This window comes from Gracilinanus agilis, chromosome 2 (genome assembly GCF_016433145.1).
Source record: "Gracilinanus agilis isolate LMUSP501 chromosome 2, AgileGrace, whole genome shotgun sequence".
NCBI classification, from domain to species: domain Eukaryota; kingdom Metazoa; phylum Chordata; class Mammalia; order Didelphimorphia; family Didelphidae; genus Gracilinanus; species Gracilinanus agilis.
In genome coordinates this window covers 33,187,401-33,203,082 of record NC_058131.1, presented here as the reverse complement: position 1 = coordinate 33,203,082, position 15,682 = coordinate 33,187,401, and the positions used below count along the sequence as shown (strand labels likewise).

General features: G+C 41.7%; 1 protein-coding gene across 1 annotated transcript in view; it reads right to left on the bottom strand.

Annotated features, from left to right (window-relative positions):
* The window catches only part of MAT2A (methionine adenosyltransferase 2A), an 11,206-nt gene extending 10,895 nt beyond the window's left edge, over nucleotides 1–311 (bottom strand). The window contains exon 1 of the mRNA XM_044663045.1: nucleotides 85–311. Within this exon, the coding sequence (XP_044518980.1) occupies nucleotides 85–175 (91 nt within the window). The 5' untranslated portion in view covers nucleotides 176–311. The remainder of the gene's footprint in view (nucleotides 1–84) is intronic.
* Between the last annotated feature and the right edge of the window lie 15,371 nt (nucleotides 312–15,682).

The window sequence follows — 15,682 nt, the reverse complement described above, 5'->3', positions numbered from 1 at the left end:
AGCCCCGCGCTTCCCGCCGGCGCCGGTAACCAGGGCCTCCCCCACCCGACTCCCGGCCCCAGGCCTCCCGGCCCCTCAGCTCACCGGGATGCCCTTCGCCCACAGACTCTGAAGTGAAGAGGAAGGTGCCCTCCTCGATGAAGGTCTCGTCGAAGCCGTTAAGCTGCCCGTTCATAGCGACGGTGGGGACACAGGTGCCGGGAAATGGGAGACGGAGAAGACGGCAGCGGGTGCGCGGAGGGAGGCGAGGACGCGAGCGAGAGACCGAGCGAGCACGAGCCTCAAGACCCGGACAAGAAGATCCTCTCCGTGGCGCAGGCGGAACGAGCCGCCGGGCGGTGCTCCGCCCTATTTATAGCCGCGCTGCGCTCGCGCCCCACCTCGGGCCCGCCCCTTTCCGCCGCGCGCCAATGCACCACCGGTGGGGGAGGGGCAGGGGAGCAAGGCGGACTGGACCACTTGGAGAAACGTGGGGGAGGCATTGGGACCATGTGGTCCCCTTCATCCCCTGTTGGGAGTTCTTCTCGCCGGAGGGAAGGCCATCGAGGAATGTGAACTCATTGAAGCATTTGAATCCCCAGAGTCGAAGATGGAAGGCGATGAGAGTGAGGGAACAGTCTCCTCGCCGCCGCATCGTCCCCTCTTTCTGAGTTGGGCTGCACTGCTGGCCGTTAGCAAGCGGCTCCTCGCCACGGAGAGCGTCGTGACGTTACGGAGGGGCGCTCCCGGAGCCGGTCCGTTTTTGTTGTAGTCCTTGTCTGCCCTCCCCGGGTCGTTTCTGTCCCCGTGCTTGGCTCTCCAGGGCGGGGAGTGCGGGGTAGGTCAAGCTTGTCCTTCGGCCCGCCCTCGGCTTCGTGGGCTGAGCCCGGGCCCCCACCTAATGATCCCCTAGGCGTTGACGTTGCAGGCGAGAATGGAAAATGCCTCAAGGACTGGGCCCTGTCGCCTCCCTTTTCTTTCCTTAATTACCCAATTAGTCAGTCCGCTAGGGCTCTGGCCTGGGAGATGGGAAAGCGGATTAATAGGAGCTGCCCCTAGCTCAGCTATCTATCCTGCTCCTGGAAGCCCCCTCCCATCCCACACCCTTTGTTAAGGGACCTGCGTACACTGCAGACTCGGGGATCAGTGCTTGGGGCGCTGTCTTTGGGGGTGAGAGGGCTGAGCACATAGTAGGGTGCTGCATTAATAACGCTGGGAGACTGAGGAGCGGCTGAGGTGGGCATCAGGGCCTTGTTAGGGCGGGCCTGAGCACACAGCAGGTGCTGCATTAATGTTGTGGGGTCTGAGCCACAGCCTCTGGGGGTCAGCGTTTGGGACGCCCTTGTTCGAAGGGGCCCCACACACGAGGTTCTCCTTAAGGAACTGGAGAGAGTTGAGCAAGTTTCCTGATTTACGGGTTGGGCCCATAACCTATTTGGCAACGTGGACTACGAGATGAGCTCTACAGTGCTCCCCACTTTGAGAAAAAGGAGGAGTCTTTCTGCTTATTTTATTTTTGGCCCCTTGGCGAGGAAAAGATAGAAAAAAGGGAGGAGAGGAGCCATGAGGTTCCTTATCAGGCTTGTTCTAAGGGGGTTCCCTGGAGACCTTGGGCCTGGATCCTCCGTTCATCTCCAGCACTTACTCAGAGTCACATGAGCAACGCAAGCTCCCTGCTTCTGCGGGGACCGTGGCTACGGAAATAGAGTAAGCATGGCTCCAGTCTCTGAGCTGAATGTGGGATGACGGGCAGCCTCCCTGTGACCTAGGAGGTTAGCTGAATTCTGGGCAATAATCCTCTCAGTAAAGACGGGAGAGAGGGTAGGATCCCTCATTGTAATCCCTGCCGGTGCAGTAATAGCTTACTTAATAGCACCAGCCACCCCAGTTAAGGTTTGGGGACTATTCAAGGATGGGAAACAGGTTAAACAAAGCAGATACATTCCCTGCTCTCCCTTCTCCAGTGCTGACACATTGCTGCTGATACAACAAAGGGACATCACGAAACGGATACAGTATTTTGTGCTTTGATTTTTCAGACAAGATAGTCAACTCCATACAAATGCTTCTGCAAACATAGGATATTGATATTGGACTTTTAATGGGGTTCTTTCCCTTGTAATTTTTAGAGAGAGCTCCATAATACTAAAAAATTGCATAATGAGAAGGGAGGGTTTGGAAAATTACTTGAAAGGATAGGAAAATCAGAGAAAGGAAGAGACATCCTATGACTTAAAAAAGTCACAAAATATGTTCTGATCATTTAGGTTTTGTTACCAATAAACCATGAAGAATTTGACTGGTATTTTTATTAAGGAAGAAAAAGATGGCTAACCTCATTAGAACTGTGCCTGGTGTGTCTGATAGGCCATTCAGGATAAGCTATAATCATATTATTTAACATTTAGTGGGTGCTGACGCATGCTAAATGATGACAAGAACATAGGTGATAAGATCACTGGCTGGAGGCTCCCATTCTCAACCAGAAAACATGAGGACATAAAGTATTTGGCTATTCTTAATGGAGGAGGTGGAGATGGAATAGCCAACTATGATAGGCTATCATCAGATCCTATTAGACTGGTGGTCCACCAAGCCTTCCTAAAAGAAATGGTGAGATTTTTTTTTAAGAGGGAGAAAGTGATATGATGGTAGGGGAGGGGCAGAGAAAGATAATTCAAGATATAGAAAAAAAGTGAGAAAATGTGTGAGATGGGAGTAAAGAAAGTAAGTGGAGAAATAAGATGAACCAGAGTAAGGTTACTAGTTAATTTATGTTTTCATAATTAGCTCTATTTTATAGGAGAAAGACAAATGTCAAAATATATTCATTCTCTTAAATTGGATTTAAATAAGCATATGGCATTTTGGGGAGGATTCTCTAAGCTCCCCCTTGACCCTTTGCTGTACTTGAACTATCAATCCATAACCCCGAATAAGGCCCAACAACTCCCAGTCTCAATTGGAAAAGTCTCATTCTTGTGCTGATTGCTTTCAATACAAATTCATGCTATCTAACCAGCTGGATCCTCCATATTGCTTTGCAATCCTTTTATTCATTTCTAGTTGACTCCCTTTGCCATGCTATAAGAATATCCTCATGGAGAAAGGCCTATTTTATAAATGGGTATTTGCCTCTCCTCAAGCTGGAAACCCACCATTTTATTTCCCTTCCCCACCAGGCTCTGATACAGAGATTTCTCTTCTTGGGAGACAAATAATACTAAGGGAAAAGGAAAGAGGAACAGGCCTTACCAAATTAATCTGTGCTCCTAGTCAGGGCAAGACATCACCCAACCACGTGGCCATTTTGGCCATCTCCAGGCCTCGCCTCAGATTTTGATTAGAGAACTTTGACTTTTCAAATCTATACTGCTTTTGCATGGATCTGTGATCTACTCAAGAGGGCAATTCATTCTCTCTGATGAAAGAGATTGCAATTCATCCAGGCTTGCCTGGGACTCCTTGTCCTCCCAGAACTTGGTCCCAGCAAATCCAGTCAATATGCTATTTTCCTTGCATTCCCTTGTTATCACAGTGGGGTGCACACACTGTTCATCAGTTATGGGCATCATGTGTCCAAAATGATACCATAAAATCTTGGTATGCTTTTTACTGAGGGGCAGAATCTGGCCAGGTAAGTTGGCAATGAGTTTTGCTTATTCGTGTGCAATAGACTACAAAAATGTAGCCCTGCAGAGGAGCCCCTAAGTAAACATAAATGTTTATTAACAGTATTAAGTAGGGTATTTGAGGCACTTTTGCTAAAAAATATTCCTGAAATTTATATGAAGCTTTACTGTATAAGGTCCCATAACTAATCCCAAAACTATATGCATGTTTAAGATAAAAGGCTCTTTGAAATGAATCCATTTTAGGCACAAGACATAAATGTGTGCTGTGAGTGATCTCTTATTGGTTAACTGTGAACTGGATGGGTCCCCCCTGTCATCTGTCATCCAGATCCTACAAATTAGATCCTCAATACCTCAAAACATGAATATCTCTTCTAGTGACACTCCACATTCTCCACCTGTCCACCTGGATAATAGAACCTTAGGCATTAGGAAGTTCCTCTCCAGTGTGCTTGGTTTTCCTTAAACTGCAGGCCCTACTTAAGCTTTTCAATCTCAACAGAGGAATTGGTAGAGCATTTACCCCACCGCAGAAAGACCGCTTTTTGACCGAACTATGGTTTTGATTTCCTTTTGCTGACAAATTCTGAAAAGCAAGTAGCTGGGTGGCACAGTGGATAAAATGCTGCACCTGGAGTCAAGAAGACCTGATTCGGGTATCAGCTGTGTGGATCTTGGGCAAGTTGCCCTTCCCCAATTTCCTCATCTGTAAAACGGGAATATAAGAGCACATACCTCCCAGGGTTGTTATGAGAATCAGATGAGATTCATATGCAAAGTGCTTTGCAAACTTTAAAGCACTATATAAATGTGATTATTACCCCTTCTCATTCACTTGCAATCAGACTTTGGCCCCTACCGCTCTTAGACAATTGTAATTTACTATACTACTCTAGAGCAATTGTAATTGCTATCAAGGGTCACCAAATCAAGTGCTTTTCTTGGCACTATACCCTTGGCCTCTGTTCTGTCGAGGGTATCTTTTGACCTTGATGCTCTCTCCTCCTTTGATTATCAGACAAAAAATAAGTTGACCAGTGTTTTGTCTCAAAGGGCCTGTGTCTGTGAGACGTGTTTCTTATAAGGGTTTAGTCACTACCATCCCTGCAGCCTGTACTACGTGAGTCCTTCCCCATCCCTGCAGATGCATGGCCGTGCAGTACAGTGAGTGACCCCTCTCCTCTGAACACTTTGCAGTCACTGTCTTCTGCCTCACTTTGCCCTTCCCCAAATGATCCTTTTTGTACCAGGTGAAAGAATTCATCATGATTCTGGTGAAAACTATTTGGGGATTTTCTTGCTGTTCTGGCTACCTCTTTTTCTGTTTCCTTCTTTGGCTTTTCTTCCTCTTCTCCCCTCTTTAAATGTAGATATTTCCCAAGGCTCTGCCCTTTGTGAATTCCTTAGGCAAGGTGTAGGTTCCTTTTGTCCTGAGTTGCTCCACTGATGAAGTCTTTCTGGTTCTAATTCCAGTTCATGACTAATTTATGTACCTCACTTACACCCTTGAACTTGGCCTTTAAAATACATTATCAGGGACTTGGAGAGAAATCACACAGATTCAGGTCTCTGAAGAGGGCCTTAAGCATCCATATAACTTCTCCAAGGAATTATGCAACTATATTACGATATGGAAACTCAGATTGACAGAGATACAAATGCAGACATATGCAGTAGGACCTGGACAAAGGCCAACTCAACCATGGAGGCCTCCAGAAGTCCACACTGTCCTTTCAGAAAATAGGAAGTCTTGAGAGTCAAGGAATCAAAGAGTACTGAAAAGGGAAGTAAAATTGGTGGTAGTGACAGAGGCAATGGATGCTGCGTAATGTAGTAGTACTGACAAGTTCCTGTACCAAGCCAAGAGGTGCAGTAATCCTACAAATCAGCAAATGACAATAACTGTGGTTGAAATACAAGCATCTAGAAGTACCTGAGCCACCAGAGGGAGCTATAGAATTCAGGGGGTAGAATGGTAGGATTCTAACCCCAATGGCAGTGGCCTTGGCCAATGCCAGGAACCCAGATAGAGACAGATGAAATGCAGCTGCCCAGGGTTCTCCAGACTTTCCCAATTACTGTTGAGAGTTTCTGAAGATTGAGAACCATCCTGTTATAAGAAATGGTGTCCATCAGGAGATGAGATACATTTCTTGCTGTTTCACTGAGTAGGTTGGGATTCTAGTCCCTTCTTTACTATCTTGAATAAATGTTCTTTTAAAATGCTGATTGGAAGTTTCAAGTAGTTTGAAAGGATGGAGTCTATTACTTGAAGCAGAAAGTTCACAGAAGCCAATTATGGTTTCCCTAAAGAAAGAATTGGGGGTTGGGGAAGGATTGGGAAAGACTTGGAGACATCATTGAAAATATTCTTAAATATTGATAATGTGAATGACTGAGCCTCTGAATCCAGAGCTAAGGTAATGAGCAGCATCAACATATATACATTTTGCATTATATTTCTTTGGACCTATATATTTCTTATGGACTTGATTAGATTTGAAGATGGTAAGCCACCCTGCCTTATCCCTTCAGCATAAAGCTCTATGCTTTGTACTTAGCAAGCCCTTAATAAATGTTCGTTGAATTTGTTACCAAGCTTTGGGTGATTATTATGACTTGTCTTAAAACTGCTCACAGATAATATTTACTTTGTATTTAAAAAGAACTCCATTAATATTATTTACCTACTGTGTGCCAGATATCATGCCAAGTGCTTTACAAACATCATTTCATTTGACTTAGATCCTCCTGACTCCAGGCCCAACAGGTATGGTTTCTGCCTTGCTGGCACTGAGCCCTACAGAAGCAATATCATGGGGTTGGTTCAGTCTCCACTATCTTTTGAGTTTTCTCAGAATGAGATTAGGAATAGGTTGAGGATGTGAAATTAAGGGATAAAATGCCAATAGAGTCACTTTATGGCAATTTCATATATACTTGAACAGGCCTATCTGCCTACTGTACCATCTACAGCAAAGAAGAGACTGAAAATATAAAAAAAAATATTTGCACAGTTGGGCTAGGTTTTAGGGGGAAAAAAAGGTGAAACTTGTTCTTAGCTGTATTGTTTCCAAGAATAGAAAGTAATAGGATAATCATTGTATAACAACTAGGGTGTGAAGGCTGGATTGGGAGGAACGACTGAGGATGTGAAAATAAGAGTAAGAATCAATACTTGTTTGTTCCTGATGCTGCGGCCTACTCTCCATGCCGCCACCAGGGCTGCCCTTACATGTGGGTAAAGTTGAAAACTAACAGAATGAGGGAATTGAAATGGGATTGGCAATACCTACCCTTTTACCTTTCCTTCTGGTTGAAATTCTGCTATTAGAAATGAACTGCTCTGGGATTTGAATACTTGGTAGCTCTGTAAAAATTGAATCAGGATAAGCATTTGATGGAAAGGAAAAGGAAGAGAGCAATTAAAGACCCTTTACTTCCTTCACTGTTGTACTCATCATCCGTCTTGGAGGGTGCCATGCCTGGCCCCTCTGTTCAAGTATAATGTAATGAAATTGCTTTAGTGACTCTAATGGCATTTCACCCCTTAATTTCAACTCCTCTGGGATCATTACACAATCTATTCCTAATCTCATTCTGAGAAAACTCAAAAGATATTGGAACCTTGCCTGAATCATGGAATCCCCTCAGAGAGCTTGCCTGTGATAAATCCCTCATTCTACTCCACCACAAATTGCCCAAGTATAGAAAACCTTCACTATTATCCTTGTGTCAACATTGAGGCCCACTAGATTTATCTCTTTGGCACGTATGTGTTTGTAAGTCTACAAACATTAAAAGGTCATTGTTAATAGGTAAATAAATACTGTGTGGTCAGTTCCAGAAGAGACCCAAGAGGATGAGTTCATTGAATAGAAGAACTTTAAAGTTCAAAGGGTCCTTAGGGATTGTCTAGTTGAACTCCTACCTACCCGGATACATGCCATCTATAAGATCCCACCAAATCCTCATCCCACCTCTATTTGAAGACCCTCATAGTAACCATGAACTGACCTCACTACTCCCAGGTGGCTTACTTTATACTTGCTTTTTGTAGAGTTCTAATTTTTAGCAAGGATTTACCCCCCCCCCCCCCGCATATTGAACTGGGTTTCATCTTCCTATGACTCCTGCCCATTGGTCCCAGTTTTACCCAGAGGCTAAACAGAAAAAAATAAGAAAACTAATGATATTCCTTCAAATAGCTGGAAATTTCCTTCACATACACTCTTTTCCCTTGTCCAGGAAAAAGCCACCTCCCCACCCCCAATTCTTTTAATGCAGGGGTCCATGAACTTAAAAAAAATCCTATTTCAGTAGAATTCTGCAGTCTTCTTCTGTCCCCCCATTCTAATCAAATCTTGCATGCAAGTGGGGTTCCCTCTTACCACTTTGTTTTTAAATGTCTGGTGTTCTTCAGAACATTCTCTATCAACTGGAATGCCCACTGGGTGAAACCACGTCCAGAGTTTACAGACGGAGGGCAAATCTAGAAACAATAACAACTTATATTTCTATAGCACTTAAAGATTTATAAAGTGATTTCCTCATAACTACCCTGCCAGAGATGGTACAAATGTTAACCCATAATCCTTTCAAACCTTCATTCCAAGCAGTGACCACTCATGCCTTTGATCACTTATTTTCTGAAGCCAGGGAATAGTACCCTGATAATATTGGTACAATACATTTCTATAATATTTTTTAAACCTTCATCTTCTGTCCAAGAATCAAAACTGTGTATTGGTTCCAAGGCAGAAGAGTGGTAAAGGCTAGGCAATGGGGGTTAAGTGACTTGCCCAGGGTCACACAGTGGGGAAGTGTCTGAGGCCAGATTTGAACCTAGGACCTCCCGTCTCTAGGCCTGACTCTCAATACACTGAGCCACCCAGCTGCCCCCTTTTCTATAATTTTTTAAAGGTTGGACATTTGTTGAAATTGTGACCTTATGATTTAAAGCTACTCTGACTACTGAGACAATAGTCACTTTACTTTATTTGGATTAGCTACAAGTCTGTCATTCTGAAGAGCAACTCCAGCTTCACAATGTAACTTTCCTCTTTAACTTCATGAGGGTCAGAAAAAGATTACCTCGATTTAAAAAAGATTTTTTTTTTTTTAGTGTTAAAAAGCTCAAGAGGGAGAATTCACTTGGGAAATCCATCAGGGCTTACACAGATGCAATTTTTAATTAGGTTCTCATAATAGCCTGCCAGCTGTTTGCAAAGTTATATTTTAAGTTCTTGTTCTTGATTGATACAAGAGGTCCATTTGAGGAACAAGTCCCCAGGGAACAGAGGGGCTGCCAACGCAGCAGGAATCCTGGCTGGAAAGAACTTTCCCAGGAGCCCTGACAGCTGTTGCCAAGGTCTTTTAGAAACTCTCAGTATCTGGACATCGTTGTGTGTGTGGGATTGGCTTCGTAAAAGTGACCATGTGGCTAAACAACTGCCCCCACCTGACCTCTCCCCTCCCCATCACGACCTCTTTCCCCTTTCTTCCCAATCCAAGCCTGGCAATAAAGCATGAATGTTCTTGATTGGGTGGGTCCTCTATGCTTTATGGAATGAAATAACAGTAACAAATAACAAGCAAACCTTAAAGGTCTCTGGGCTCAACAGAAAAAGGAACCCAGGACTTCAAGATTTTTCTCTCTTGCTTCCTCTTGTTAGCCAGAAGAAGTGTCTTCCTCTCAACTGCCAGACCACCTCTCTTTTACCTTCCTTGTTGCACTTCAAATTTTCCATTATCCTTATTTGGACACATACAGGCTCCCAAAGAGTCCCACGAAGATGAGACCGTGGTTTATTCATCATTGTATACCTGAATTCTCCATATCCCTAATACAGTGCCTTGAACACAGTAGGGCCTCAGTAAGTATTTATTAAATGAATGGATAGATGGATGGAATATATTTGCCTGTTATGCACATTTGGTTCTAATATGTATTTTTGTTTAGATAGAAAATATGTTATTTTTATTAACCTGTGCATGTAATATATGTGTGCAATATATGTAACACATGTTATTATATATGTTATATATAACCAAATCATGTGAAGACTTCCTCCAGGGGAGTGAGTAGATGAGAACTATTTAGTCCAACAACCATGAAGGTGGCTGAAGCAGACACTGACTGTGAAGCACTTAGTGCCTGGTCAGACATCAAAGATGCCAAGGTCATCTACTACATCCCACGTCATCACCAATTGTCTTAGCTTTTGTTTTGTCATTGCACTTTGATGACCTTGGAAGAGAGAGTGAGGCTGATAACTTTGTGCAACTCTGCCTCACTCAAATCTGATTCATGCATAAGTTAAGATATCATCTTTGGGATACCATTGGTCCTCTTCAAAAACTAAGGATGAACAACAATATATATCTCTATCTATCTATCTATCTATCTATCTATCTATCTATCTATCTATCTATCTATCTATCTATCTATCTATCTCTACACATGTATACACACATAGAAAGAGAGAGAGGAAGAAAAATATTAAGAAACAAAGAAAGAAAGAAAAAAGAAAGTCTCCAAATTCCTGGACCATAAGATGAAATTTAATGATCCATAACTCATATTGCATTTATCTCTCAAGAAAGTTTAGCATGAAACTAGTTCCAAGATTTGTTTGTGTGCTTATTAGCATGTTTCGTGATGGATTTGCCTTCAGGGAGAAAAGGAAATGACTTGATCTGAAAGTTTCACAAATTTCCTTGTATTCTCTTGTCTAGGTTGTCTTCCAAGGGGCTTGTGTATATTGTGTATGTATTATTGAAAAGAAAAATACTAGCTAGTTAATCCATCATGGACTCCTGGGATAGGATCTGTCCTTGTCTTTCCTTTGGATTCTTCAGAACTGTGTAGAAGTTCTGTAGAAATCTGGCAAATATCGGAGGCCAAATAGTGGTGACATTGACCCAGTTGACTGGAAGCACATGACCAGCTTCTGATAGTAAGGTGTGGAAAATGGCAGATATGATATCAGTTAAAAGGACTGTTAATAACGTGTGTGTACATCTTCATCAGAATTGTTCTATCCTATGTAAGGAAATGGCAATTTGTGAACATTTTGAACCATTTGCTGCTAGTGGCAACAGATTTTGGAGTAAACAAGCCAAACAATTAGGACTGTTGCTCTTGGACTTTCCTTACCTCTTTACTCCTTTCTAGGTTCTGCTTCTGACTCTGGGTTTCTTTCTCCACCATGTTTCATCCTGGAAAGTCTTACTGCCCTGTAGCATTCTCATCATTCTGCCCCTTTTGCCCCTTCTTCTAATTGGCCAGTTCTTTCCAGAACTTCCATTTTAAGGAAGGATGAAGGCCAGCCATGTTTACTCCATTCTTTTCTGGATTCCACACTTGAGACTCCTTTCCCCATCATAACCTCAGTAGATTATTTTCCCATTCCTCTCCCACTCCCTCTTTTCCCTTCCTTTTCTATGTTGTCTTAAGCACCTCGAGGACACGGACTATCATTCTTTTTACTTGTATTTGCATTCTGAGCACTCAGTGCTATGCTTAGTACTTAAAGAGTGATTAACAAATGTTCCTTGATTTGACTTGGGCCCAAGAAGCTAGAATATATTCTACCCTCTTCCTCCTCTACTGAGAGACTATCTATTCTTGACCCATTCATTATCATATACATGATGACTCAAGGAAAATTACTTAAAGATTAGATTTAGCTCATTTCCAAGGTCCCCAAAGAGGCAATGGAATCCAAAGATACTCAATGTACCCAATGACTCGGGTATCAGCAGCCATTTATTTTCTCTACACAAAAGAAATGAGTAACACACACAACTCACAAGTGTATATTGACAGACAAAAAAGGATTCGTTAATTTATAACTACTATTAAATTTGATGTACATTGACAGAAACTTAAACAAGTAGCAATAATAATCACTGCTATAATCTCCCTGGAGGTTGAGACTTAAACCTCAGAACACAAATCAATTTGAAAGATTGCTGATTACACATTTTAAAATTTCACCTTATTTTGCATGGCCTCCTTTAAAGTTCATGTTTTCTAGCAAGCCTAGCCAGGAATTTGGCTCATCCTTTGATTAGCAGTTAACTTCTCCAACGGTAGGAATTTACTTTCCCTAAGCTTCATCCCATTGGATTCATGATCTCAAACTTACAAGGTTCTTTCTTTTCGAAAAATATTTATTACCAATTTCATGTTATAACAAATTTCCACAGAAGCTTTCCTAAGTTACATGATCTAACTTATCTACCTCCCTCCCCTCCCTTCCTGGTGCTGGCGGATGATTCTATCTGGGTTAGACATGTATTATGATGCAAAACCTAGTTCCATATTGTTCATTTTTGTGAGTAATCTTATAAAACCAAACTCCCCAAACATAAACCTAAATAAACAATGGAAAAATTGTATGCTCTCTTTCATCTGCATTCCAACTCTAACAGTTCTTTCTCTGGAGATAGATAGCATTCTTTGTCTTTCAGAATTGTCTTGGATCATTGTATTGCTAATAATAGCTAAGTCTAATACTTAATCATTCCACAGTGTTGCTGTTACTGTGTACAATGTCTTTCTGGTTCTGCTCATTTCACTCTGCATCAGTTCATGTAGGTCTTTCCAGCTCTTTCTGAAATCATCCTGCTCATCATTCCTTACAGCACATTAATATTCCGTCACCATCACATACCACAATTTGTTCATCCATTCCCCAATTGATGGATATCTCCTCAATTTCCAATTCTTTACTACCACAAAAAGAGCTGCTATAAATATTTTTGTACAAATCTGTCTTTTTCTCACAAGGTTATTTCTCTGGTTGGACTTGTCCTTCTCAGAATTAATAGAATCTATCGTGGTTTGGTCACTTTTATTAAGGAAATGAAATCCAAATGCGGCCAGTGTCCATAAAGTCCAAGCTTAGTAGGTCCTACTACAAGGATAGCTGCTGTCATGTAGGAGTAGTTGATACGTGGCCAGGGTGAGGGAAGGGAGATCTCTTCTCTACTCCATAGTGGGACAGGCTCAAATAGTCCTGTCATGAGGTGAAGCTAAGAAAAGAAACTACCAAGGGCAGATGTCTCCCTTTAGAAAATCTCCCGTGTCAGCATCTCTTCCAACTCAATGAAAGAATGAATGAATGAATTGCTTCATCATCCTCAAGGCACTGAGAACCCATGGCCAGCTGGAAGCAAATAGGAACTTTTTCAGCTCCCACATGGCCAAGTGTTGAGTTAACATAACTTATCAGAGGGAAGCAAGTAGGGAGCTGCTCACCCTGTTACACAAGTGTTAAATATGCTCATCATCGATGGATTAATATTAATTGAAGACAGAGAAAATGCAGAGCTGCTCAACTTGCCTCATTTTCTAGTTTTTTTTCTGCCAGAGAGAATGATCATTGGGCTGGAAAGGACAGAGCAAAGATGTTAAATAGCAAGTCAGTGCCTGAGATAAGTGGGAAGATAGTTTACCCTTGATGAGTTCCAGGCACCTGAGCCAAATAAATTACATCTTGGGGGTACTGAAAGAGCAAGGATATGGGATTGTCGAGCCCCCACCAGTGATTTTTTAAAGAGCATTGTGAACAGAAGAGGTACTGTGTAACTGGAGAAAAACAAATATCAGGTTTTTTTGGGGGTTTTGTTTTGTTTTTTTAAACCCTTTCCTTCTGCCTTAGAATCAAGCCCAAGTGTCGGTTCCAAGGCAGAGAAAGAGTAAGGGCTAGGCAATTGAAATTAAGTGACTTGCCCAGGGTCACACAGCTAGGAAGTTCTGAGAACAGATTGAACTCAGGCCCTCCCATCTCTAAACCTGGCTTTCTCTCCATTAACCACCTAGCTGCTCCTTTCTACCAGACAATTTTTTTTAAACCCTTACCTTCCATCTTAGAATCAATATTGTGTATTGGTTCCAAGGCATAAGAGTGGTAAGGGCTAGGCAGAGGGTTAAGTGGCTTGCTTAGGGTTTCACAATTAGGAAGTTTCTGAGGCCAGATTCAAACCCAGGACCTCCCTTCTCCAGGTCTGACTCTTGATCCACTGAGCCATCTAGCTGCTCCTTTTCTGATTTTCTAAAAAAGGGGAGATGAGAATTGGCAAATGACATGCCATGGAGCTAGATTTTGATTCCCAGCAATACTCTAGATTGTGTTACTGAAGAGATGGTTGGTGAATATCTAGATAAGGGATAGTGATCAGAAGAACCAGCAAGGTCTCATTAAGTCCAGATCATGCCAAAGGTAGTTCTTCAAAAGCCTTTCCATTCACAGTTCAATAAACATTTATTAAGCACAATAATCTAGCCTTCCCAGAGCACCTTGAGGCTTTACAAATATCCCATTTGGGCCTCATAACATCCCTGGGATAAACATGCTATGATGATCCTCATTTTACAGAGGAGGAAACTGAAGCAGATAGAACTCAAGGAATTTGGCCAAGATCTCAGAGCTAGTAAATATCCGAAGCAGCTTTTGAACTCAGGTCTTCATGACACTGATCCAGAGCTCTAGTGACTGTACCAAAGTATCTAATGTTCAAAGCATTGTGTTAGGATTTGGGGACATAAAGACATGAGATAAAACCCAGGAGTATAATTTCAAGAAAGAGATGATGAAACATCTTACCATTCAGTAGAGATATAGACTTTTTCAGATATAGACAGTCATACAAACTGTCAGATGAGGTTTTGCTACACCGATTTTTATTTTGTTAAAATAAAAGGTTTGGTTGGGCTGGGACAATATATCGGGAAGTATCTAGTATACAAAACAAAAGGGATCAAGAAAACTTTTTTTTTTTTAAAGAAGCCCAACGAGTTTGAGAATCATTAAACAAAGACTAAATTATGTTCATTCCTGTCAAATGTATTTGACTAGATATTGTTTTGAAAGTTGGTCTTTATTTATTTTTTTTTTTTGCTAAGGAAATGACATCCAGTTGTAAAATTCTGCAATATGTAGTTTATCAAACTCAGCACTGAATGTAGTACGTAAATTTAACCTTGCACAATTGTTAAATGAAAGTCAAATAAAAAAATACACTTCAAGGGACAGCCTTTCCCTCTTCCAAAAAAAAAGTCATTAAAATTTGGAGAAACTTGAGAAGACTTGTATAGATGGTTATAAAGTGAAGAAATCAGAACCAGAACAATGGCTACAGTAATTTATTTGTTTATTTTTATAAAGATATTTTATTTTTACCTATTACATACAATAACTTCCACATAAATTTTCCAAAGTTCTGATCCAAATTATCTCCCTCCTTCCCTTCCCCTTGCCCCTGGCGAGCAATTTGGTTTCCATTATACAGGTACAATAATTTAAGTGTTAAAAGATAGATGAGTTCATATTGAATGCAAAGACCAGAATTGGTCCCAGAAGAGAGATGACAAATGCACCTCCCTCTTCTCTGTGGAGACTGGGCAGACTTTAAATGCTAAATGTTGCATATGCTGACAGACACAGCCTCTGTACTATATCTACTGGTATTATACAATACCAATAACAGGGTAGCTAGGTGGCTTAGTGGATAGAATACTAGAAGACCTGAGTTCAAATCCAGCCTCAGAAATTTACTAGCTGTGTGTCCCTGGGCAAGCCACTTAATCCTGTTGGCCTCAGTTTCCTCATCTGTAAAATGAGCTGGAGAAGGAAATGGCAAACTATGTTATTGGAAATTTTGGGGTCCTTGAACTACATTTCCCATGAGCCCACTGGCTTCCTGTCTTTACACAATGATGTAGACAGAAGGATAAAATTAAGGGACTGGCTTTCTTCTTGTTCTTTTGCTTCTGATCCACCATGGTGAGAACTGGGAACAGCAGGGCTTTTAAACTGACTCAGCCAGCATGGCGTGTGGCTTTATTTTCAGTGGCTACTAATAAATCTTTAAAAACCCACAATAATTTTAAAGTTATCCTTTTTTATATTAATTTTATTTTTTGCAAATTTTTTTTACAAAACCACACCAGCATCTTTGCAAAGAAAACTCCAAATAGGATCACAAAGAGATGGACACAACTAATTAACTAAACAACAAATTGTATAATCACTTTTCTCTGTCTCAAGGAAAGGGCA